General features: G+C 34.9%; 1 protein-coding gene across 1 annotated transcript in view; it reads right to left on the bottom strand.

Moving 5' to 3' along the window:
- The window catches only part of SGCZ (sarcoglycan zeta), a 1,224,523-nt gene that overhangs the window by 290,400 nt on the left and 906,949 nt on the right, over window positions 1–27,174 (bottom strand). Inside the window, exon 3 of the mRNA XM_037831246.1 lies at window positions 9,074–9,175. Within this exon, the coding sequence (XP_037687174.1) occupies window positions 9,074–9,175 (102 nt within the window). The remainder of the gene's footprint in view (window positions 1–9,073; window positions 9,176–27,174) is intronic.

Raw genomic sequence — 27,174 nt, 5'->3', positions numbered from 1 at the left:
CTGCACGTAAAGCCAACAAGGTTTTTGCAAAATTTGTATGACCAGAACAACTGCTAACCTTGACTTAGAGGAACAGAGAAGAGACAAATTGAAAGAATGACATCAAGGGAGAACAATGGAAGCAAAGGTCTAGATCTAAGAGAGTTCATTGGACCAAAAGAGCAGGCCCACCCACGTGTGTAGAAAGGACAGGCCTGTGTCAGTGCTTAGACACAGCAGGCCATCTGCCATGGCACCTGTAGGAGGAGATTTTGCCTACTGCCCAGATGTTTGGAGAGTGTGGGGTCTATGTCCAGGTGTTCAAGGAGAGTTCAGCTGCCACCCCAATGCCTGGAGAGAGTAGAGCCTACATTGCAGGCTTTGGGCACTGACAGGCTATGACTCCAGTGCTCAGAGAGAACAGGGCTTAGGCCCCAGCATTTGGAGAGATCCTGGATGCTTAGCAAGTATTTGGAAAGGGTGGAGCTATCACCCAGTTCGTGAACAAAGCATCCATTCACAGATGACTCTCAGACCATGAAATCTAATGGAGTTTGCCCTACCAGGGTTTGGACTTGCTTGAGATCTGTGACCCTGCTTTCCTTTAAATTTCTCCCTTTTAGAATGCAAATGCCTATCCTATAACTGTCTTTCCATAGTAATTTGGAAAGAGATAACTTGTTTTCTAGGTTTCATAAGTACTCAGACACAGAGGAATTTTGCTTCAGGTAGGACCATGCCCATAACAGATTTTGATGAGAGTTTGGACTTAGAGTTGTTACTAAAATGATTTAAGGCTTTTGGGATATTGGGATGAGAGAATGTATTTGGCATGTGGCAAAAACATGTTTTGGGGGAGTCCAGAGAGCAAACTGTGGTAAATTGAATTATGTTCCTCAATATAGACAAATTCCTAATTTTAATCTGTATTCCATGTGTGTGAACTCATTGTAAATAGGGCCTCCTGAAGATTTTGTTGTTAAGATGTGGCTCAATTAAGTGAGAGTGAGTCTTACCACATAATATTGGAGGATTTATAAAGAGTCGGAAGCTGAAAGTCAGAGGAAAAACTAAAAGAAGAAGAGCATAAAACGGGAGAGGACATCGCCATTTGACAGGAAAGTCAAGTATCCCCAAGGATCGACAGCAGCCTGCACAAGAATTCTACCATTTCCAGGGAGAAAGCAAGCCTTTCCATTATCTTGTTGTACGTCTGGACTCTGAAAACATGAGTCAATAAATACTTGTTGCTTAAGCCAACCCACTGTGTGGTATTTGTGAGAGCAGCCCAGGCAAACTGACAGAGACCAATTCTCATAGGAAAAAAGAAAAAATAGAAAATTAGTCAAAGATTTTTGTCTCAGAAATGTTGAAATAACTGAAATTTCATGGATGAGTTTGCCCAGACATTTCAGAACAAGTAATCCTGTGTTATTAAGACTGATTTAGCCACAAGATAAAAGTAGAACTTTCCAATAAATTCTGTGAAATATATTCTGGTAAAATATTAAACCAAAAGCAAGCAAAGTAAAAAAAAAAAAAAAAAAAAAAATAGAAGAAATAAAAAACAGTAAAAATTGCATACATGCAAGAATCTAAAATAACATATTAGTAAGCTGAATTCACCAGTGTATTAAAGATTGTTACTTCATAAAAAAGGAAAGCTTGTCCCAGTAATAGAAGAATGGTTCAACATTTGGATGTATTTTTAATGGAATACACTGGATATATTAAATAAGGAAAATGATAAAATTTGTCTTGATAGATGTCCAAACACATTTTAAAAACATCTATTTCTGGCTACAGTATTTAATAGAGGGAGGAATTTCAGTCTTCCTATTACTTGATCCATCAGCAAAATTTGAAAGGTTTTCACTCTTTCAACCTGGAAACACTTTCTTTACTCTGCTTCCAGGACTAGTATTCTTTTGGTTTCCTCCTATCTAACTCACCTTTCCTTCATAGTCTCTTCTTGGTTCCATCAGTCCTGCCAAAACTCCTCAATATTGGAATACCCTAGGATTCAGTCAGCAGTCTTCTTATGTTCTCTGTCTTTACTTATTTTTCTTGGTATTCTTGTCTAATCTTATGGATTAAATTATTTATAATTATATAAATATAAATATATATATAAATATATATATATAAATCTCAAATTTATGTCTCTAGCCTATTCCTCGAACATGAACTCCAGACCTTATATATCTACCTGCCTAACTTGATATCTGTGATCATCTTAACAACAAAATTAACAGTTGCAAACCTGTACTTCTAATCTCCCCCTACTCCCAATTCTTCCCTACAGTGATCAATGGCAGTTATTCAGACCAAAATATCATGTCACATTAGATTTTCTCTTACTCTCCTATCCCATGTCCAGTATGTCAACAAATCCTTAAATTCTACTGTCAAAATATAGTGTCCTTGATAATATACACCATATAGTGAGGATTAAATTACTGAAATATGCAAAGCTAAAATATTTAGTATAATATCTGGCTTTCAATACACATAAGCAATAATATATCTTGGGTTGGACTGTGTGGTAAGTGTTTTACCTCTTTAATTTCATCTAAGAACAACTATAAAACAACAGTCCCTAAAAACATTAGGGACTATTATGATTTCACTTTGAAAATGATAAACTTAAGGCATAGAGAGAATAAATACTATCTCAAGATACAACTGTTAAATACAGAGCCAGGATTTGAAATCAGGAATTGGATTTCAGAGCACTAATGTATAAGAATGTTAGCTATTATGATGAAAAATTATCTGTCTGAAGAGCCAAGAATAATTTTTATTCTTATTATATATTTGTATAGTCAATAAAATGTCATATTAGAACCACAACACCCAAAAATAAAGAGCTTTTCTACACAAGCACAAAGGCCGATTTAAAAAATTAATAGAAAACCCATTCCTAGAAGCAATAAAAACCTAAAATGATTAACAAGAAATGTGTGATGCTTACATGTGGAAAATTTTAAGAAATGTTTCAGAACAACACAAAAGAAGTCCTGAAAAAATAGGGAGAAAGCCATGTCCTGGATGGAAAGTGTCAATACCACAAAGATGTCAGTTCTCAACAAATTAAAGGTAACCATAATTAAGTTCCCAACAGGAATTTTTATGCAACTTGACAGCTGATTATTAAGTTCACTTGGAAGAGAAAATGCACAATAGACAAAAGCTTTTGAAAAAGAGCAATAGTAAAGAACTAGCCCTACTAGTTATAAAAACATTCCCTAAAGCTGAAATTTGATTTTGGTGTAAGCATATCAATAAAATAGAATAGAAAGATCAGAAATAAGCCTATGTACATTTGAGAAAACAGTATATATGAAGCTTATATTTCAAATTGGTGAAGGTAAAAACAGTCTCTTCAATTAATAGTAGTGGGACTATTGGCTGCCCATTCGGAAAGATGAAAGAACAAATAAACAAAAGAGGATGGGGAGAAAGGAAGGAAGAGAGGAAGAGAGGAAGGAAGGAAAATGGGGTGGGAAGGAGAAGGCAGGAGGGAAGGAAGGGATGGAGGGAAGGAGGGCCAAAAGTTGACACAGTGGGAGGAAAGGAAGGAGGGAGGGAAGGAAGGAAGGAAGGAAGGAAGGAAGGAAGGAAGGAAGGAAGGAAGGAAGGAAGGAAAGGAAGCAGGGAGGAGGATTGATTCTACTAATACTATACATAAAATTAAAAAATAAAAGTTTTCAATAAGATTTCTTAAAAAAAAAATCAAATTTATCATGGAGACACCCAGAATTTCATGATACAAACTTATGCTATAAATTTGAAAAAGTGGAGACCAAGAGATTATTTCATTGCAGCACAGAGTATGGCTTCTTACTCTACTTTCACTCACCCTCATTCCTAGGAGGAAAGGAGTGTTAACAACTTCAGATGAGTCTAACCTAAATTAGCTAATTTGGATAGAAGAAAGAGGCTATATAGATGATACTGGAAAAATCCACCAAGAATGGAAGATTTCAGAGACCACTGAAAAAATTCTACAGAGGCAGAAAGAGCCCTAAGTTCCCACGTAATTAAAATAGTCCATGTCTGGATGGCAAAAGTCATTTAATAGCACTTCAGACAAAAGAAAACAGTCACAGCCAATTTCTCCTTTCCTGCCAACAATCTCTCTCATGAAAAAAAAGTAGCCAGATGTATTTCCCCTTCCTCAGATTGTAACTCGTCAGGAATAAGTCAAACTAGATATTTTAAAACAATATAATTTTAGTAAAACCATAGCTTAAATACAAGATAATAGAATAGCCTAATAATACTAAAAAGGAGATTGCAGACCTAAGGAAAATTCTGAGAATCAAAACACCATTAAACAATAAAAGCATGAATTAGAAACAGCAAAGAGCAAAATTCGTATGACTGAAAGTGAACTAATGTATGGGAAAAAAAAGACTCTAAATAATGACAGTTGCTTCTCTTCAGAGGGAAAATATAAATAGTTTAAAATAGAGAAATTTCCATAGCTGTAGAGAACAAAGTTGATCCAACATAAGAATTATTGTGTTTTCTGTCACAGCTCAATGAATGAAACTAAAAGATAATGAGTGATCTAATATAGAAAATCTTCCCGAAATGAAGGAAGAAGTGAAATGACAAAAAAAATATATACCAGGCATCCAGGCAAAACATTCCCATCATCACTAGGAGAAAAATGCAAGGCTGGCTTCAAACTTTTTATGGCAATATTCAGTCCTGGAATTTAACAGAACAGTAAGTTCAAAGATCTGAGGAACAGAAGGGGTGAGCCATCAATAATTTTCCCTGAGAACCGTAAAGGCAACAGACAGCCACCCAAAGGATGAAATATTTCAAGGATTACAGAAAAAAAAAAAAAAAAAGAAAAGAAAAAGTAAAACTAACTAGTAAGAAATGCAAATCTTCAGAGAATGATTTTTGAAAATGAACCCAGAAATGAAGAATCTATAATAAAAGGAATTTTAGTGAGTACTGCAGCCATCTATAAGGAGAATTAAGACCAAAGTACTAAGGCAATTCAAGTTGCAGAACAGAATGTAAATATTATGAACTCTGACAAAGTTAAAATCATATAATTATAAAAAAAAAACTAAAAATGGAGAAGGGAGAGGACAAATTGGAGAGGAGCTAATCACCTCAAATTGCACTGCAGGGAACTAATGAGCATGGACTGAAATTAAAACATGGAGCTAATGCATGCAGTCTCTTAATGGTATTCATGATCTTTTTTCTTTTTTCTTTTTTCTTAACCTCAAAGAAAAGTTTCTTTAAACATCTTGTGGTAAAGAAACATAGAAGTTCAGGAATTCTTTCAAATGTGTTTCAGATTATTTTTTCTTCTATTAAATTATGTAATTTATATTAATAATATATATTATATATTAATTACAAATAACATGTATATATATCTCTATATATTTATCCTTTCATTTGTGCAACTGTATAATTATATATCTGTGATGCTGTTCACCAAATGTTAACAGTATTTTTTTCTGAGAGTTGATATTTGAATGATCTTTAATAAAGACACTACTATAAAGTCATATATTTCACCTGCATTAAACAAATTAAAATGATAAAAATAATGATAATGTTACTGATTATAGAAGCCTGCATCTATCTATCTATATGAATTGGATTGTATGGGAGAAAGAAAACTACACAGTAGAGATGTGCTAAAGCACCTAGAAGGGGTGGGGAAAGGAGATCAGCGTGTTGTTCAACCAGGAGAGAGATTTGCTATGCTCACCTGGCTCCTATGGGTTTCAATCTGAACCCTATAAAGAAGAGCTGAACACACAAGGTGAAAAACTGGTTATTACTAAGAACTGATTATTACATGTCCTAATTTCCTGATACTTCAAAGATTTTGCTCTGAAGTAGACCACATGCCTTGAAGATTGATTCAGAATGTTATTTATGTGAGGTTGATCCATGTCCCACATTCATCACAGTTTTCCTGTCTGAAGAAAACTATATATTTAACTTCACAAATGTTAAGTGATTAATTACTTCCTGAAATGATAATGTTGTTAAATTTGAAAGATGCATTGAATTCTAATATATTGCCAGGATAGAATATCATATTTTTTTCTGTGTATTGTTTTGATGGGCCACTTAGGAAAGATTTTTGAAAAATGAGAAAGAAACTACATTGCTATGGATAATAAAAGAACTTCAAATATCTATGCAATGAACCATTTTACTTATATTGAATATTATAGTCTAAATATTTTAGAGAAAAATCAGATATGTATAACTGTTTCCTGGGCTACTGTTCTCAATAGAATAATCATTGTTTCACTTCTTTCAATGTCTACCATGTATCAAATATCCAATGCTGAGTAAATTCAGCTTGAATATTGCCATGTACATTTCAAATATCTGCTCAAAGTTAAATCTTTATATTAATCTGAAGCCGTTTTATCTAGATGATTTCAGCAACCGTTTCATTCACTCCTTTGTTTCTATAGAATTTTTTCGGAGCGGGGCAGGGCTTTGTTAGCTTGTAGAGTATGTCCAGTCCATGATTTATTTACTTGGGTGACTAGATTTATGTCTATTTTCTGTCCAATATTAATTCCTCTATTATCTTTACATGTATAGGATTAAATACCTCCATAAGAATAAACATTCTTTAAATCAGGGTGGCAACCATCTGGCTTTAAAGCAGGAAAAAAAACCTACAAATCAAAATTGGTATAGACAGTGGTGTTTTTCTCAGCTTTAATGAATCTTCATGAACGAATTTAAATGTGGATTTTCTAACCTTAGAACTCCAGGAACATTGGAATTTTATTATTATAAACATTTGAATACACAAAAATTTGTAGAAAGACTGAAATGCATAACTGAAATTTTTAAAAATACAAAATATTTTGACTAGTATTAAATTTTATGTAAATTTTATATTCTTTCTTAAGTTTAAAAATTAAGAATTTTGATAAGTTTCAAACAAATTCATTTTATCAATGAAAAAACAAAGCCAGCTGGGTTTTTGAAACAGTGGACAGGTTTTATAGCAGAGAATAAACAATTACATGTATTTATGGAGAAGAGAATTCTAATGTGGTTAGATGCTTATAAAATATATGTTTTTTTTCCTTATTTTAATATTTATTTTGGTGGTGTGTGTGTGGAGAAATTTTCCAAGGAGTATATGAATGTCCTTCTATTTCTGTTCTCCAGCCAACCTTCCTGTCTGACTGCTAAGGGAACGTGCTCCCGCAGGCCTATGCTTTGCCATGTTCCTAGTTACAGGGAGGCTAACAATAATTAGAGAATACGTGCCCAGAATGAGCAACAGGATGGGAGATGTGAAAAGGAGAATACAGATTTCAATCGATACGGTAGAATTTGGAAATGCTTGTGAACTTGAGGTATGTTTTTCCAGGGGTCAAGTTAGGAGTCCCAATTGCTACCACCTGACACTTAAATGATATAAAATCAATGTACTCTTTATTTGGTCAGTGGATGGAGTACATACATCCCAGTTTCCCAAGAAAATACTAGTTTACACCTAGTGTTACACACTCAAAACTGTTCTGGCTGGGAAAATAAATTGTATGATACGCCTTCCTGCAGAGGGCTCCACTACCCTTCTCTAAGTTGTGTTCCTGGGCAGCCACTACACGTTGGTCTAAATGGCTTTGAAGGTGAATTATCTTTGCTGTTCCCAAACTTACCAATAAAATGTATTCTCATAGAGCTTCCTACCTATGATTCAGTGTAACTTTCTTCCTATATTAAGCTATTTCCTAATTTCCATGTATAAGTTTTCATTTCTTCAAATATTAAACTGTTTTAAAAGTGTCAAACACTAGAACTCAGTAAATAACTGTGAATGGTGGTGACTTTCAGTCAGATATGTGTAAGCATATATTTTTTTTTCAGTTTTCATTTAAAAAGCAAAACAAAAACATCAAACTTTTTATTTTAGGTTTAGACATTTTTAAGTTTAATCATGCAAGAGGGCCAGGTTTTCAGACATATGTCTATTGTATTACTCATCTAACTAAAATACAGAAAGTAAAGTAGTCTCAATATAAAATTTGCTGTATCCAGAATGGTAGTCAATTTAGTATATTAGTGAGACTGCTAGCTCACATATAAAAAACAAAATGTATAGCTAATATAATTATTCTAATTAAAAGTTTTAAGAAAAGCTATCCTCTGTTCTCTTTTCACTTTGATATTTGAGATAAAAATAGCTTTGATGCAAATTATTCAAATAATGACTTACTATGCAACTCATTTGCTAATGTATTATATTGGTAATGTTAAAAACATTATTTTAGTCTAGAATAGATTTCCATCTTTATGAAATAAAGTTGAATAATGTTTTCACAGTTTAAAGAATAACAAGCTTTCCTTTATTTCTGTCTTAAATTTATTTCCACACATACACATATATCTCGGGAATACGTAATAGATTTGAAAGACTAGAGTGGGCTTTTGATGTACCCAGGAGTAGTTACTACCTCCAAGAGTAACACCCCAAAATAAAAATGATTAGTATAGAATTCCTGAGCTATTACATTTTGATATTTAACATGCTGCTAAGTGACAAAACACGTATAGCACATGCAAGCAAATTTGAAAGGGTAAATACTCTGGCTTGTTTTGAATATCGTGCAGCCAGAAATAAATTTAATTTCTAAATTAGAATTCTGGCATCTCTTTTAGAAAATGCACGTCCATTAAAGTTAAAAAGATACATAACATGTTGAATTAAAATCATTTCTTCAATCAGGGCTTCTTGTAAAAATTTTTAAAGACACATCAAATGCCCCCTTTGGAATTACTGCAGTTGTGTATTTTTAACTTCCAGTGAAAATAGCAGGAGCAAATTTTAGAGACTAACAAAAGCAACTCTGAAGTTTGATTCAAAATGTTTCTCTAATTTGTCAATTTGAGACTAGCCTTCTTCACTGGTTTTTCAATTGTTTCATTGTTTTGAATTCTCTAAATGGTCTTTAGCCTAGAGAAATTAAATACATACTGGAGAACTAAGGGGATTTATCCTCCTATTTCAAGCTTAAACATAACCTCTACATTATCTTTTAAATAAGCCAAAGCCAGTATCACATACCTTTCGGGAATGAATTTCTTTCACATACAATGGAAGTAGAAATTCAGATATACCTTCAAGTCGGATTCCCTTCTTGGTGACTCTCAGATTTCCCATACCATCCTACAAGCAATGAAATATAGTTCACTTTTAGGTTAATTAGAGAATGGATATCTGGCCATAATTTTCTTAGGCCTAAACTGAGAAAACGGTGGGCGCAAATCATTGATGATTTAAGGGAAAAGAGGGCTTGAATCTACTTAATGTTTTATTGTAGCAGTTTGCATGCATATAGAGGCCTCTGTCTAAAATGAACAGGAAAAGAGGATTATAGAATAACTGGTATCTTCTCCTGGATCTATAAGAAACCAGAATTTACCTATGAATAAATCCTTTAATTTCTTCATGCATTAATCAGATTACTAGTTAGGGATATTGATATTTGCTACCTGACTACTGGAAAGAACAATGTTGGCAGAGAGAGCTTGTAATATTTTTACATTACAATTCATAAAAATATTTCTACAATATTCAAATAGTCATATTTGCACGACTTTCAACAAATAATTAACAATTTCCTGTTGTAAATAGGCATAATGTTCCAGCCTTCAACCCCTGAGTAAAGCATATGCCTCCCAAGAAAACAAAAATCTAGGAACACAAAATGAATACCCAAATAATGTTTATGAGACTGAATACAAGAAATAAAAATGTAAAAACAGAGAGCTTTTGAGAATTAAAGTAAGCAGATTTCACATTTGGTAAGTAAAGCATTTTCTCACAGAAAAGATGGAATATGATAAAGGTCTTAATAATAATGATATAATTTCAGTGGAATGTTGAACAACTAAATAGGCTTGTAACATTTCAGAAATACCATGCCATCCGATCTAGGTGAAGTATGGGTTTCCTATTTTGTCACAATGGGAGAGAAAAAAACTTGGGAATTCATTTCGGGGTCAGAGAAAGGAGAGCCTTTAACACAAAACTAAGGAGTCTATTACTTAATTCAGCCTTCAAAAGAAATGACATAAAAAGTTCTTGAACAGCTCACTGACTTGAAATCATTGGGATGGAGCTTTAAGAAAATTAATTTGGCAGAAGTACTCTCTGTGGGGCTAACTGACAGAGTATCCATAATAAAGAACAAGTTAGTAATAAGTGTGAAGAAAATGGTGGGAGAACAACCTGCAGACTTGATGACTAATTTTTTCTGGAGATACTGCAAAGAAAAGTATTTAAGATTAAGTATTCACAACTATAAGTAAAAAAAAAATGTAGTGAATTTTAAAAACAGAAATAATGAAATTTGGAGTCGAACTGCAAAAAGTAAGCTCAGCTTTGGACTTTCTAATTTAGAGGCATCATGACAAAATTCGGATACATTACCATTGTAGAAAGTAGGTTAGGGAGCGGCAATCGTTTAAGGTGTATTTGAATCTATAGTGGCAGATAAGCTGGTCGAGTGTGGAAAGATGTATATAAAACCAAGGAGAAACTCTTAGATAATGACTAGGACTGTAGAGTGGGAAGTAAAGCATTCAGGACAGCAATGATCTGCAAAAGGAAAACCAGGAGAACAGGATGACTCTCCCTCCCCTCCTAAATAAAAGAAAGCCAATGAGGTAGTATAACATGAAGATATTAGCAATAAATAATAATTGATGAAGAAACATTTTGAAGAAAGCAAGAATGAATAGGATTTTGAGTAAGAATTGTAGGCTTTTTTTTTTTAAGTCAGAGAATAGAAATGACTACTAAAAGACAGATTCTGCAGAAGTGAGTAGGAAACATTCAGCAAGTTTAATTTGAACTAAACTTCAAGTTAATTGGTTTCAGGCTGAATTAAAATTGGAATGGGGTGGAGGAATTAGTTTCTTGAGGCAAGGAAAGAAACTTAAAACGGACACTGAAAATGTCTAACAGGAAACCAACCAAAAATAAATAATAAATATGAGAATTTTAAAACAACAATGAAGAGTTATCCTGTTTTGGTTAGAGTGAACACACACCCCGGTTTCTCATTAAGACCAAATATACAGAATTCCCACAATTATATACAGTAATCAACATAGTGCACGATTCAAATCTATCTTACAGTCAAGTGTACAAGTTTAAATATGGCTTTATAAACTACTAACAATAACTGTGCTCAAATAACTCATAGGTTTAGAAATCAACACTGGAATAACACATCCACATTGGGGTCCTCACTCACTAAGATGTCATTTGTTATGTTTGCAAAACAGATGGTGCAGGTAATTGCCTCCAGGCAGAGTCCACCCATCAGCCCCCAAGCAGCTGAAATGTGGGTTCAAATTATGACAACATTCGCCCTTCCTCAGATACTTGAAAATAAATCTGTATATTTTCCACACATTTGGAGACACCAAATTGTAAACAAATGGAAGAAAGACATATAATTAGTTAGATGATGATTACCAGGAATGGTCAAAACATGCTTTTCTGAAATTGGGACTGGTTTCAGATTAGTGAAGAAATTCTCAGGCAATACATCCTGCATTTGCATTATTTGGGTTTTCCCCCCCCTTCTATTTTTTTCTTTTGCTTAAATCAGGGCATTGTGAAATCTTTAAGGAACTTTCAAGGCATTCTAGAGCAAGAGATCCAGAAAACAGAATTAAAAAGAACTCTCATAAAAGTGACATCAAATTGTTCACCCTTCTCTTACTCTAACCAAAAATGCCTGTTTTACATAAAAACAAATAAATATCTTAACCTAAAATCATGCTTCCATGCCTATTTTACATCCGCTTTGCCACAAATATGACACATACATTTTCTTATCAATTGCAGCTTTCTAGGTGTTACCCCTAAGTACTTCTTGCCCCATTCTCTAAAGCACATTGAGTATAGGAGAATATTCTTTTTAATTTTCTGTTTGCTATGAATTATAAGGTACATAAAACTGCTTTATATCAGTTTTATGATATCCCTTTTCATTTTCGAAAGTTCTCTCATTTAGGCATTAAATTACATGGTCACTCCTATTTAGTGGCTCTAGTTAGTGTAGTTTTGCAACATTATACCAATCTGGGAACACAAACAAGAATTAACAATAAGAAAGACTCAAAATTGAGGATTTGCTAGGCAGGGATGGCTGAAAGTCACAAGGAAGTGGTGCTCTGAAGTAGTGAATAAGGAGGAAAGTAAAGCCAGAACAGCAGTGTTGGGCTGGGAAAACAGGACAGTATCAAAGAATGGCAAACAGTGATAAACTAATGATCAAGTTCAACAGGATTTAAGAAGGATGTGAAATGTTAAAAGAGGGGTATGTGGTCCAAAAATGGAATTACAGATTTTGAGATCTTGAAGGTGAGATCATTTCCAGATGTGACGAGGCCTCGAGGAACATCCCAAGATGTGGTGGCAGAGGTAGAGACAATCCTCCAGAGTTCAGAAAACCAAGAATGTTGAAATATATAAAGTGGCCCATGGTTTTAAAAAAGTTATTTTGACTCACAAGGAATTTCATGACTAAATCTTAAACAATGACTACCTATATATATTCTCAGATGTCTGCTGGAAGGAAATGTTCTGAAAGGCAACCCAGGGAGTTACTATGGAAACACCTAATACCAAAAGTTGGACTATCTCAGTGCAATAGAACCAAGTTCTAGTACAAATGTAATTCCCATTTCAACATTAATCTACAAAATGCTTTGATAAGAAGACTAGAAATAAGAGAACTGGGCATCTGAAGTTAATTATGATATTATTTATGCTATATGCATATTTAATTTTGTTAAGTTTTCAACATTAAATCCAGTGAGTTTTCTTATCTTTTCAATATAAAGATTGATATTAGACATCTAAATAATTATATTTCATTTAAATTAGATGAATTATAACTCCACCGTATCATATGGGATCATTGTTCTGATATTAATTGCATTGTAACTCTAACCTCACTCCTCATCATGTCTATTTGACCCTCCTTTTATTTCTCCTGTTTTGTATTTCTTAAAACTAAATTTTCAAGTTTTCCCATATTATCTACTTGTAGTTATAAAATACATAAAGCAGTATAATGTGTCTTCAGTATATAATCAACCTGATCCCCACATTCCTGCATCAAGTCCACTAATTATTCAGGATGAAATAATCCAGTTTCCCTTCCGCAGGAGCTTTAGAAAGTGAATTTATTACTGCTAAAGCTATAACTTCCTCACTTTTGGCCCCTTCAAAATCTAAAAGGGAGAATTTCAGCATTTTCCACTAAGGATAACATTGTCAAAAACACCAGAAGGTAACAGAAACTGAAGTACCTATGATCCAGGCTTCCAATCTTGGCTCTGCCACCTTCTTCCCATATAAACCTGAACCATTTATCTAATCTCTTTATGCATTTTTCATCTCTAAAAAGGGAACAATAACAGAATCTGTGATATGTGTTTATTGTAAGGACTACATGAGTATACAAAGGGCTTAAAGTAGTGCCTGACTTGTACAGAAGTATTCAATAGTTTTAGCTATTACTATTTTACAAAAATTATTTTTAATTTCTCTCATAAATTATTATAAAAATTAATATTTTTGTTTTCAGAGATTCTCTTTTATTTAGTAGGTTGTACATCAAACTTTACAGTTATAATGTTTTTATTCATCGCTTAGTGTACCTCACATGACATTAACCTACTTTTGCTGGACAGTACAGTGTCATTTTGGAAGAAAATGTGGAGCCAGCTTGGGAATGAAACTTGAATTTACTATTTACTAACTGTTGACTTTTGCATGTTGTTTAATTTATTTAAACCTAAATTTACTCTCTATAAAAATCAGAAAAATAATATTACTCCCCACAAGGTAGTTGTAAGTATTTGACAATATAATATGTGAATGGCTTCTTAGCACTGGCTCTGGCATGTTTTTTATAATTATTTCCTTTACTTAGAATGTCTTTAAAATTAACATTTTAATATCAGATATAATTGGTCTCAACACATTTTTTAATCAACCCCACCCATTTTCCTTTCTTCCTTTCCATTCCCAATGACACTATTGTGGTTCAAGACACTGTTTTTAGCACGGCAATTGCCTACAAACCATCCTTAACACTGTTAGCTTATTATATTATACCCTTTTCTTGCTCAAACCACAACATTTTCTAATCCCTTTTATTGTAGTTTTATGTCCTTCCTCTTGAATATTTATGTGCTTTCTAAATAATTCATAACAAACATTATTAACTTCATGTTAACAAAAATATTATAAAACTATCTCTTCCACTGTAACACAATCCTACCCTTTAGAATGACTTTCAAGACCTTTAGTTTCTCATGTAATCCTTTGATTTTTAGATTTTTTGTTCCTTTCTCATCATCTCCCATCCTGCTTCCTCTAAACTGCACAGCTAGGATTTCTCAAAAAAAGCCCTATGGCTTGCCATCTAAATGTCTTGAACATACATTGAATTTGCTTGAAATGGTCTTTCACTCCAGTCTCCCCTTAATACCCTTAGCAAGTTCCAGATTAAAGAAGGCCATGTTATTATTCTGGTCAGAAATATCTTTCTCTCTACTCTGTATTTCCAAAAGCCAGTATTTGTATTTCTTTTAATATGTACTGTATACTGATTCTAATTCTAGTTAATTGTGCACACATTTTTATCTCTTCTCAAAAAGGAATGACCTTGTTTATCTAAGTATATAGTCCTTTTGATAGTGGATTTAATAAAGAATGTGGTCAGAAAATGTTTAATAATTGAATTAATGGATAGAATTTTGCTCTTTACTTGAAAATATAAAAAAAAAATCTTTTTGAATTGATGTCCTTGTAAACATCAGACTATTTCCAAAATGCCTACGATTTGGCTTTAGAAACTGCAAGTAACCTTTATAATAATTTTTTCATTCATTTTGTTTTTTGGAAAAGGTGGGGACTATTTGATGAGAAATACTCTTTTTTGGAATATACGATGAAAGACTGACTTTAATATAAATTGTAGATATGAACATCAACAAACAGAATATTGATAGCCAGGTCAAGCTAAATTTAAAATCCACACTCAGAACTTGGTCATAATCTGACCACAACAAATTTCTTTATAAACTTGGGTGATCTATTAGCAAAGGGATTACTTGGAAGGTATCTTACCCCATGATTTAAGATAATGCTTAATTTTAAATTAAATACAGTTGTCAGAGTAATGAGGACATTGACAGAGTAACGAGAATTAATTTTTTTAAATGGATGTGACACTTATTAGGTATCTTTTCAAATAAAGTTGAAGGAATGTAGCAAGTACATTAGAATTAAATGCAGATTTCAGACATTTTTTTTTTCTAAGTTAGAACCCAGAATAAATTTCTTCCAAGTAACTAGCATTATACAATTAAACAGTGTCATTGGAAATGGAAAGGAAAAAAGGAAAATGGGTGAGGTTGATTAGGAAGGAAGGTGAATAAAAGTGATTATCTAATGATATTTTGCATTTTGCATTTCAATTTGCATGAGGAAATAACCTTAAAGAGACAATTTAGAGAGAAATTGGAGCCTAGTCTGACGGTTATTTTTGAGACCTTGGGAATTAAATATTTTCAGTAAAGGAAAACAAAAACATGGAACAATGGAAATATTATGTTAAATGAAATTACAAACCACATTTAAATTTATTTTTGCTATATATTATCTAATGTATGGTAAATGAATAAAATAAATGTTTTCATTTCCAACTCCTAATTAAAGGAGAGAAGGTTCTCTTTAAAACATCTAATCATTTACTTACATCTCATCATTTCCTTTTTCTTACCTGTTTTATGCTGATGTTATTTATACTTTATAATGAGCTGTATTTTTCCCCAAGCAGAAGAAAAAGAACAAACAAAATATAAGTTGATAGCCTGCTTTATATGTGCGTTTTTATTATGTTGTTCGTTGTAAGCCTGTACTTTATTTTCATTTTAATTGGCCCTCCTCATTCCTGCCTATTAATAGAAAATAAACTCTGTAGTGATAACAATGGGCAGACCAAGGAATTTTGCCTCTTATTCAACTTTATGGAAACATCTTCAGAGATCATTAATAATAAAACTTTATATTTTCTAGAAAATACCTTCATTCTTAGGCAATAGTTGTTCAAAAGTTTCATAGTTTCATAGTTTCTTAGAGTGCCAAGGTTTAAGAAATAAGATTTTAAATTATTCATATATTAAATAAGACAATAAATACTATACTTTGCATCTTTTATTTGTATTAGAGGTGATTTAGCTATATGAATGATATTTTAAAAGTACAATAAAGTACAATTTAATCTGATTTCCAAAATTTCTCCTTCTTATAATACAATTCCCTCACAAATATTCCCTTCTTGTTCTAGCTGTCCACATATCACTAATCTCATAGATTATATGTATCTGCTTAAAAATAAAACCATGCAAAATGGTAATATGCTGAAATAAAATAAACCCAAAATAAAATTACATTAATCTTACAAAGTGGATATGATCACAATCATGAGGCACATAGTTAAAATGAATGTGTTTCATAAATCTCATGATACTAGAAATAAGGGACCAACCAAAAGCATCCTGTGATTGGACAAATTTGTGGTAAACTGAAAAATTTAAAGTTACTGATGGATCATAAAATACACACATTTAAGAAAAGTTTACATAAAATAAGGAATAGGTCATAGCCACTCAACCCATTAGAAACAAATGGGATACCTAATCATTTTGTGCTTAATATTCTTGACAACAAATATGTTTTACATGGGAAATGTCTTGGAAATGCTATAAAAAAAAATGATTGGAGTGGTTCAGTCTAATATTAATTGTAGATAAGTAATAATAAATATGGGTTTACATAAAGCAACTATAGATGTGCGTGAAAACAACAGCAATGTGCTGCCTTAACTTGTTATTAATGTTACAACTCTGGGATTGAAACTGGGGACTATGGGTGGTGATAGAGAATTACAATGGAAGAATACTGTAGAACAAACAAGGATGCTTTAAAAGTCAAGCCAAATTTCTTGGTGGTAAGTGGAGACAACTTCAGAGAACCTGAGGAATTTAGCTTAAGGAAAATAATAAGAAATGAAGGAGGAGAGATCTAAGATGGCGACGTAGAGAGGAGTGGAAGCTAAGTAGTCCCCCTGGAACAACTAAAAAAAAAACCAGAAACAACTAGGAAATAATCCAGAATAACTGCAGGAGGACAGATGTGAATGTCCAATCATCATACACCAACCTGAATTGGGAGGAATGCCCGAGATCATAGCACAAAATCTGTAAGTAAGAACTGCGGATCCAAATCAGGAGACCCCTCCCCCATAGCCCGAGTTACAAAGCCTCGTGGTGCCGGAGAGAAGCTTTCTCCCAGCGAGTGAATACAGCTCAGCTGAGCTCCAACTGGGGTTTTAATTAGCGAATGTGAACTGCTCACTACAAGGTACAAATCCCCAACAAGTAGGCAGAGGCTTTGGGTGATGACTAACCTTGGAAAGCCAGAGGGTCTCCTAGGACTAGCTCTGTTTCTTTTTCAACTCAGTGGGGAAAGCATCAGCCATTTTGAATTCCCAGTTCTGTGACCAGACAAGGGTGTAGCACAGGCAGAGAGAGACCATTGAAATGCTAATGACCTCCCCCTAAGGCATCCATCTTCTCTAAAGAGGAAAGAGGTGGGGCCCAGCTTTACTGCCTGCCTGTCATTCAGAACTTACACCAGTCAAGAATTATAGGCTAATCTTTGCATCAGGCAGACAGGGTCCCTGCATGGCCTGGTGGCCTGGGGCTAGCTTAAGGGACGACATGCACAGCCTTCCCTCAGCAGAGGTCCTGGAAGATCACAGCTGAGAAGGGAGGCCCACTTGGAAAACCCAGGGACGCTATATCAATGCCAGTGGTATGTGGGTCAGTGACAGAAAATCTGGGGCAAAACTGAAATGAAGGCTTAGACTCTTGCGGCGGCCTTGAATCTCCAGGAATCTGGGGGATTTGAATATTAAAACTGCCCTTCCTCCCTGGCCACCCATACACATGCCCCACATTCAGGGCAGACAGCTCCAGCAACACACCCAAACTGAGTTCTCCAACTGAACCCCACAAGAATCATTTCCCCACACACCACAGACACAGAGTTGGGCAGAACTGACTGGAGGTGTATAGGTGACTTGCAGACGCCATCTGCTGGTTAGTTAGAGAAAGTGTACGCCAACAGAGTTTCTGAAAAATTAGATCGGTATGTTTTTTTTTTTACAACTTGAAAGAACCCTGTGAAGCAAAGCAAATGCCAAAAGGCCAAAAAACAAAAGAAAATCTTAATGCATATGATAAAACCAGACAAGATGGAGAATCCAACTCCAAACTCCCAAATCAAAATATCGGAAGAAACACAGTACTTAGCAAAATTAATCAAAGAAGTACAATCGAGGAATGAAAACATGGCAAAGGATTTAAAGGACATCAAGAAGACCATGGCCCAGGATATACGCAACATAAAGAAGACCCTAGAAGAGCATAAAGAAGACATTGCAAGACTAAATAAAAAAATAGAAGATCTTATGGAAATAAAAGAAACTGTTGGCCAATTTAAAAAGACTGGATATTCACAATACAAGATTAGAGGAAGTTGAACAATGTCTCAGTGTCCTAGAAATCCACAGAATAGAAAATGAAAGAACAAAAGAAAGAATGGAGAAAAAAATTGAAAAAATCGAAATGGAGCTCAGGGATATGATAGATAAAATAAAATGTCCAAACTTAAGACCCATTGGTGTCCCAGAAGGGGAAGAGAAGGGTAAAGATCTAGAAAGAGTATTCAAAGAAATTGTTGAGGAAAACTTCCCCAACCTTCTACACAATATAAATACACAAAGCATAAATGCCCAGCGAACTCCAAATAGAATAAATCCAAATAAACCCACTCCAAGACATATTCTGATCAGACTCTCAAATACTGAAGAGAAGGAGCAAGTTCTGAAAGCAGCAAGAGAAAAGCAATTCACCACATACAAAGGAAACAACATAAGGCTAATTTGTGACTACTCAGCGGCCACCATGGAAGCGAGAAGGCAGTGGCATGACATATTTAAAATTCTGAGAGAGAAAAACTTCCAACCAAGAATACTTTGTCCAGCAAAACTCTCCTTCAAATTTGAGGGACAGCTTAAATTTTTCACAGACAAACAAATGCTGAGAGACTTTGCCAATAAAAGACCTGCCCTACTTCAGATTCTAAAGGGAGCCCTACCAACAGAGAAACAAAGAAAGGAGAAAGAGAGATAGAAAATTTTAACAGACATATATAGTACCTTACATCCCAAAGCACCAGGACACTCATTTTTCTCTAGTGATCATGGATCTTTCTCCAGAAGGGACCATAAGCTAGGACATAAAACAAGCCTCAAGAAATTAAAAAAAAAAAAAAAAGGAATATACTCAAAGCACATTCTCCAACCACAATGGAATACAAATAGAAGTCAATAATTTTTGAACTGTAACTCCACTATTTACTGCCTACATGATATAAATTACATGAACTCTAATGACAAATCAGTGGTTTTGAACTCAGTGTAAAATACGTAATTTTAGGCATCTATATAAAGGTGGGGGAATGGAGGTATATAGGAACATAGTTTATATGTCGTATTGAAGTGAAGGTGGTATCAAAAAAAAAAAAAATGATTGCTATGGATTTAAGAGGTTAATTTTAACCCCCACAGCAAACACAAAGAAATTATCAGAGAATATAACCATAGAAATGAAATGTAGAGTTTGGGTTAGGAGAAATGGGGGAAGGGGCAATGGGGAGTTAAGAAATGAGGGTGGAGTTGCTGTTTGAGGTGAAGGGAAATTTCTAGTAATGGATGGTGGGAAAGAGCATTACAACATTCTAAATGTGATTAATCCCACTAAGGGAAGGCTAGGGAGGGAGTGGAATGGGAAGATTTAGGCGGTATATATGTTTCCGCAATTGAAAAAAAAAAAAAGTCTAAATAGATGATGATTGAATGCCAAGGATGAACTTGGATGGAATTGGAGGATAGAGGACAGGTGGCTCAAAGGGACACAGTTGAGACATAGGTAAAGGAAATACAGAATGCAAGCTTTGTATCATTGTTGAATCTCTTGTACTTCATAGCTGCGCTTAATGGGATTGCATAAAAGAATGTTCTTGTTCATGGGAAGTGTATACGTGAATTATAGTGTATGTTCAAGTATGTGTGCAGCTAGCTCTCATATGTTCAGAAGACAGAGCAACAGATGATGGATGATAGATAGGGAGGGAGGGAGGGAAAGAAATAGCGATGTGACAGTATGTTAAAGTTGGTGGATTAAGCTATCGGGGGAGGGGGGTCAGGGTATGATGGAATTCTTTGTATGTGGTTAGCATTGTTTTTGCAACTGTTCCTATAACTTTGAATTTATTTAAAAAAAAAACACTCAATAATAAAAAGAAAAATAAAAAAAATTAAAAAAAATTAAAAAAAGAAATGAAGGAATAAAAACTATGCACTCTAAAGACTGTCATCTGTTAATGGGTGGTTGAGGAACATCTATATTTTAACCTTGGTATCAAGGATATAAAGCCTAATGGATCACTATTAGCATGCCTATATTTTTCCAAATGTGCTTAATAGACACCACAATTATAATAAACCCAGTGAAAAACAATTAAGTGATTACATAAATTTAGGAAGCCACTGCATGAAATATTCCCACTCAGAGATTCCTAATGCATATTAGCATATGAAACAGTCTGAGAAGTCTGGAGTAAAAAATGCATTCACTTTGTCTAATACAGAGTTCCCCCAAACATTCTGTCCGATGTTTAATACAGAATGAAACCACCCCAGACACCTTTTGCAATGGGTGGACTAATGTCCCTTTGAATACACCATGGAATTACTGGTCTAATGACTTATATTTAACAAATTCTGAAAGAAGCCCTATTATAAAGGAGGTGCACTGGTTAACATGGAGGCATAAAAATAGGTAATTAAATAGTTAAAGCCACCATGTCTCCATAAATATTTATTGAGAGCCTATGATATATAGCAGTCACCATCGAATTCTGATTACAGTTTGGCTTCCAGAAACCTTTATATACTGGAGAGGATACAAAGAACACTTCTGGAATTCTGGCCTACTTTATAGGTGTAGTGCTAGCACAACCCTGTTTTTTACATATATTTCTCAGTTATTACAGCATAAATTAGTTCCTAAAATACCGATCATCTCTTTACTTTAACAAAATCACATTTCTGTACTTGTAAGTTGAGGATAAGACCTTAAAATATAATAACCCCACACAAGTACTCCTCACAGTGAAGTCTTCTCTAAGAATTCCTTTCAGACTCCCAATACAACTTAGTTAGTTTCCACCCTAATTATAACACTAAACAACTAAGTCATACATCACTTGAGTGGATATGGAGCCAATGGCACATTATGACAAGTCTGTAAAGTAGATGCATTCTTGTTTACATTTAGAAAGAAAAAAGAAGAGGTTAAGTGGGTTTTATGCAACTAGTAAAATACTCAGCTAGATTCTAGTCCTCTCACCTTAGTCTGTCAGTCAATCCAGTCTATGATAAGGATGGAAAATGCAAGTTAAATTTATTTTATTATGTAACCCCAACAGGGCTATCCTAATATTTTTCATTATTATTTCTGAATTCATTAATATCCCCTCTTCTCCCTGGCATTTTTTCTTTTTTTAAATAAATGCCCTTCTATATTACAACTTCTTTTATCAGCAAATTTTTTCCATTTGGCTAAGATTCACATCCTGGTATGCTGAAGAAATAGTTGTGGTAGGACAAAACTGTGGTTCAAAATGAGTATACACTTTTCTCCAAAAATGAAGTCCTCAGAACAAATTATTGACATCTGTAGAGTTATAAAACATTTTAAGGAATATCAAAAATATATTTTTTGGAAATAAAACTTTACCTTTTCACAGTCCCTTATGAACTCCTTTGGAATTAACTGCATCCTATAAAACTAAGTAGTGGAGAAGGAGGAAGATGGGGTCATAGAAAGGAGTGGAAGTTAGTTAGTGACCCCCCACACACAGAGCAACTAATAAACAACCAGGAACAACTAGTAAATGATCTGGAATAACTGCTGGGGGACAACCGTGACTGTCCACACATCATGCACCAACCTGGATTGGGAGCAATGCCTGAGATCGCAGCATAGAGTCTGTGAGTAGAAACTGAGGATCTGAGCCGGAGCCCCCTCTCCCCATGGCAGCCAGAACTGCAAAGCCTCACTGTGATAGAGATCAGCACTCTCTGAATAAGTGAATATACCTCATCCCAGCTCCAACTGGGGTTTTAACTGGCAAATGTGGCCTGCTCAACGCATGCTGCAAATCCCCAATAAGCAGACAGAGGCTTTTAGCAATGACCGACCTTGAAGAGACAGGGGACTTCTCTGTCTTGGGAGGGGGAGCCCAGAGGACTGGGTACTATCTCAGGCCAACAGGTGAAACTGAGGGTCATGGACTGAACCTGAAAGGGGGCTTTCTGTCCCTTTTTCTCTCTCACAACCTGAGTGGCTCAGTGGATAAAGCCTCAGGCATTTTTAGTTCCAGTACTCTCCAGTAGAGAAAGCTTCAGCCCTTTTTAGCTGGCAGCACTCTGACCCAGACAAGGGTGGAGTTGGCAGAGTCAGAGAAACAAAGAACCTATTTCAATGCAAATGAAAACTCCCTAGGGGATGTATCTTCCCTAAGAGGAAAGAGGTGCTGCCCAGCTCTACTACCTGCCTTCCATTCAGAACCAGACCCCAGAGCCTGGAGAAAAACAGCCATGGGCCACACCTCCTTACAGCAGTCAGGAGCTACAGAGACTGACAGGTGCAACCTGCTGGGCAGGTTAGGAAAAGCACAGCAGCTTGAGGCCTCACAGGGTGTGTCAATCTTCTAAGACACACCCTCAGGGAAACTGGATACTGAATATTTCCACCTTCTGGGACCTAAGCCGGGAAAACCTGATTGGGTTAATCAATGAAACCAGATGCCTAGACAACAGAGAACTACAATCTACACTAAGAAAAACAAAGTCATGGCCCAGTCAAAGGAAAAAAAAAATGCACTTCAACTGAGATACAAGAATTGAAACAACTAATGCTAAATCAATTTAAAAAGTTTAGAGAAGATATGACAAGAGAGATGAAGACTATAAAGAAAACACTGGGCATACATAAGGTAGAAATCAAAAGTTAAAAAAAACAACTGGCAGAATCTATGGAAATGAAAGGCACAACACAAGAGATGAAAGACACAGTGGAAACATACAACAGCAGATCTCAAGAGGCAGAAGAAATCACTCAGGAACTGGAGAACAAGACACCTGAAAGCCTACACACAAAAGAACAGATAGGGAAAAGAATGGAAAAATATGAGCAACATCTCAGGGTAATGAATGACAACATGAAATGCATGAATGTACATGTCATGGGTGTCCCAGAAGAAGAAGAGAAGGGAAAGGGGGCTGAAGCAATAATAGAGGAAATAATCAATGAAAATTTCTCATGTCTTGTGAAAGACATAAAATTACAGATCCAAGAAGTGCAGCATACCCCAAATGGAATAGATCTGAATAGCCTTATGCCAAGACACATAATATTCAGATTATCAAATGTCAAAGATAAAGAGAGAATTCTGAAAGCAGCAAGAGAAAAGTGATCCATCACATACAAAGGAAGCTTGATAAGACTATGTGCGGATTTCTCAATAGAAACCATGCAGGCAAGAAGGAAGTAGGGCGATACATTTAAGATACTGAAAGAAAAAAGCTGCCAACCAAGAATCCTATATCTGGTAAAACAGTCCTTAACATATGAGGGAGATTTTAAAATATTCTCTGACAAACAGACAATGACAGAGTTTGTGAACAAGATACCTGCTCTACAGGAAATACTAAAGGGAGTACTACAGACAGATAGGAAAACAGGAAAAGACAGGAGTGAGAGGTTTGGAACAGAATTTTGGGTGACGGTAGCACAACAATGTAAGTGCACTCAACAAAGATGACTATGAATATGGTTGAAAGAGGAAGGTTACTAGCAAGAGGGATACCAAAAGGAAAGAAGAAAGATAAAGACTGGGACTGTGTAACTCAGTGAAATATAGAGTGCTCAACAATTGTGATAAAATATACAAATATTTTTTTCATGAGGAAGAACAAATGAATGTCAACCATGCAAGGTGCTAAAAATAGGGAGGTATTGGAGGAAAAATACAATCAGTGCAAACTAGAGACTATAATTAACAGAAACACTGTATTACGCTTCCTTTAATGTAACAAAGGCAATATACCAAAGCTAAATGCATATAAGAGGGGGGCATAAGGGAGGAATTTGGGACTCTTGGCATTGATAATGTTGTCTGACTCTTTATTCTACTTTAGTTTAATGCTATTTTTCCTATTGTTGTTTCCTAGCTGTCATGTTTGCCTGTTTTTCTTTCTCTTTTTTCTTTTTCTTTTGTCTCTCTACCTTCTTTGACTCTTCCTCCTGCTTTGTGGAAGAAATGGAGATGTCCTTATATAGATAGTGGTGAGGGTGGCCAAGAGATAAACATGTGACTATACAGGGAACCATTGATTGTTTACTTACAATGAAATGTATGGTGTGTGAACATAACCGTCTTAAAAAAATGGGTTGATGAAGAAACCTTGAGGGCAGCATACTGAGTGAAATAAGTCAGACACATAAGGACAAATATTGCAGGGTCTCACTGATAGGAACTAATTATAATATGTAAACTCATAGACATGAAATTTAAGTTACCAGGATATAGGACAAGGCTAAAGAATGGGGAGTGGTTGCTTATTATGAGCAGAATGTTCTACTTGGTTGAACTTAAATGTTTGGAAATGAAGAGAGGTGATGGTAGCACATTGTGAGAATAACTAACAGTGCTGAATGGTTTGTGAATGTGGTGGAAAGGGTAAGTTCAGAGCCACGTATGTCACCAGAAAGAAAGTTGGATGTTAAAGCATGGGAATGTATAAAACAGTGAACCTTGTGGTAGGCAATGTCCGTGATTAACTGTACAAATATTAGAAATCTCTTTCATGAACCAGAACAAATGTATGACGCTACAACTAGAAGTTAATAATAGAGGGGCATATAGGGAAAAAATAAACCTATTGCAAACTATATACTACAGTTAGTAGTATTTTAATGTTCTTTCATCAACAGTAACAAATGTACTATACTGCTACTATGAGTTAACAATGGAGGGGGGATGGTTAGGGGTATGGGAGTATTTGAGTTTCCTTTTTTTGTCTTTATTTCTTTTCTAGAGTAATGAAAATGTTCTAAAAATTAAAAAAAAAATAATTGTGGTGATGGGTGCACAGCTATATGATGGTACCATGAGTAATTGATAGTACACTTTGGATCTTTGGATAGCTGTATGGTATGTGAACAATCTCAATAAAAAAAAGAAAAAACAAACAAAAAACAAAACTAAGTAGTGTGTGTATATTTTTGTGTGTGGGTATGTGTGTTTAGAAGAGGTTAACTGATCATCAGGAGATGGTAAGATTAACTTGTTGAACTTAAAATTGTAGATATCCTACCAGGCTGGAACTTAGGGATTGTCACTAGAGAAAGGACAGAAACCGCGTGAAGACACAGATGAGCAAGCTGATACTCTCTGTGGGATTAGGTAGCATGGCTGCTGATTGGAGTTTTCTAACTCTGGCTTTTTATGGTTCACAGAACTTCTAATGTCCATGGCTGTTTGCCATGTGCTATATTATGTTTACAAAGATTTAGCATTTGACCTCTTAGACTAAAGAACTCTCTTGCGTTTTTAAAAGTCTGAAGATCTTTCTCACCATCAAGGAGAACTTTTCATGCAGAAATGCAATGCGTCATCTCTCAACTGAATCTTAAAAGTCCCTATACGTATTCTTGAAAGATACTATAGGTGTCCATCTATTTCACCCTTGAATTTCAAAGTTTTTTTTAAAACATGTATTCTAGCACTTTTTAAAATGTAAGTGCCTTTACAGATACCAGCAACAATACATTAGAAAAATATTTAATGTGAGCTTTTTTCTACATTTTTCTATTGCACTTTATTATAGTTGCAAGTTGCATTCTGTCCAAGTGTTTTTGTTTGTCAAATGTTTAAAAACAGGCATTAGCCATCAATAGTGCTCTTCTTGTGGAAATTCTCCTCCTCACTCCTCCAGCCACTTCTCAATAATGTGGTTCCCACCAAAACTGCCATTTTCTTATCTGGTTTGGCCAAGCTTACCACAGATGATTCAAGCAAGAGTTAGTAACTAAACCAATCAACGTCCATCAGATAATTTCCTAGTATATCTTGAACTCAAAATTCAGAAAACAACTGCAACAATAACAACAAATTAAGCAATCTCCCTTTAGATTTGGAGAAAGTCAGTTTGCAGTGAGAGTAAGGATATGTTAAGAGAGGGCAGAAGAGGACAAAGAAGGTGTCTAGTTCTATTTTGCAAGTGTTATCATTTTGTTGTTGTTGTTGTTCCTGAGGTATGATGGTCCATTCCAGATTTTTTTTAACAATTACTTGAATTTCATGATCTCATAAATATTCTCTCCCTCCCTGTCTCCCTCTCCCTCTCCCTCTCCTTCTCCCTCTCCCTCCCTCCCTCCCTCCCTCCATCTCTTTGCTTAAGCTACTTCCTATTTCAGTATGAGAAAAATCACATACATTCTAAGAGACTGCCTGTCTATTTACTCACACTCTTTCCCAGTGACATTGCTCACTTCCATGGCTAAAATTCATTTAGTTAAATCAGACTCCTGCCACAGGAACTTTGCATTCACTGTTTCCTATCTCAATCCTTCTCTTTCTGTTATTTTGATATTCCTGGCTCATCCTTTGGATGGTGATTCAAATATATCTGAAGGCATCTTTTCAGAGAAAATCAGGACTCTTTTTATGAGTCAAAAACCATACACAGTTTCTTCAAGAGCCTGATCAGAGCTTGTGCCAGTCTGTAGTCTTTTTTATGTTAATGTTTGATTTTATCTGCCTTGAATTTGTAAGCTTATTTCAGGTGGTACCACATCTTTTTGTTCTTAATTGATCCAAAGTTTATTTTTATAATCAGACTTATCTTTTGAATTCCAAACAAAGGCACTCAA

The sequence above is a fragment of the Choloepus didactylus genome, chromosome 3 (genome assembly GCF_015220235.1).
Source record: "Choloepus didactylus isolate mChoDid1 chromosome 3, mChoDid1.pri, whole genome shotgun sequence".
NCBI lineage: Eukaryota > Metazoa > Chordata > Mammalia > Pilosa > Megalonychidae > Choloepus > Choloepus didactylus.
The sequence above is the reverse complement of the archived record's forward strand: the minus strand, read 5'-3'. Positions and strand labels throughout refer to the sequence as shown.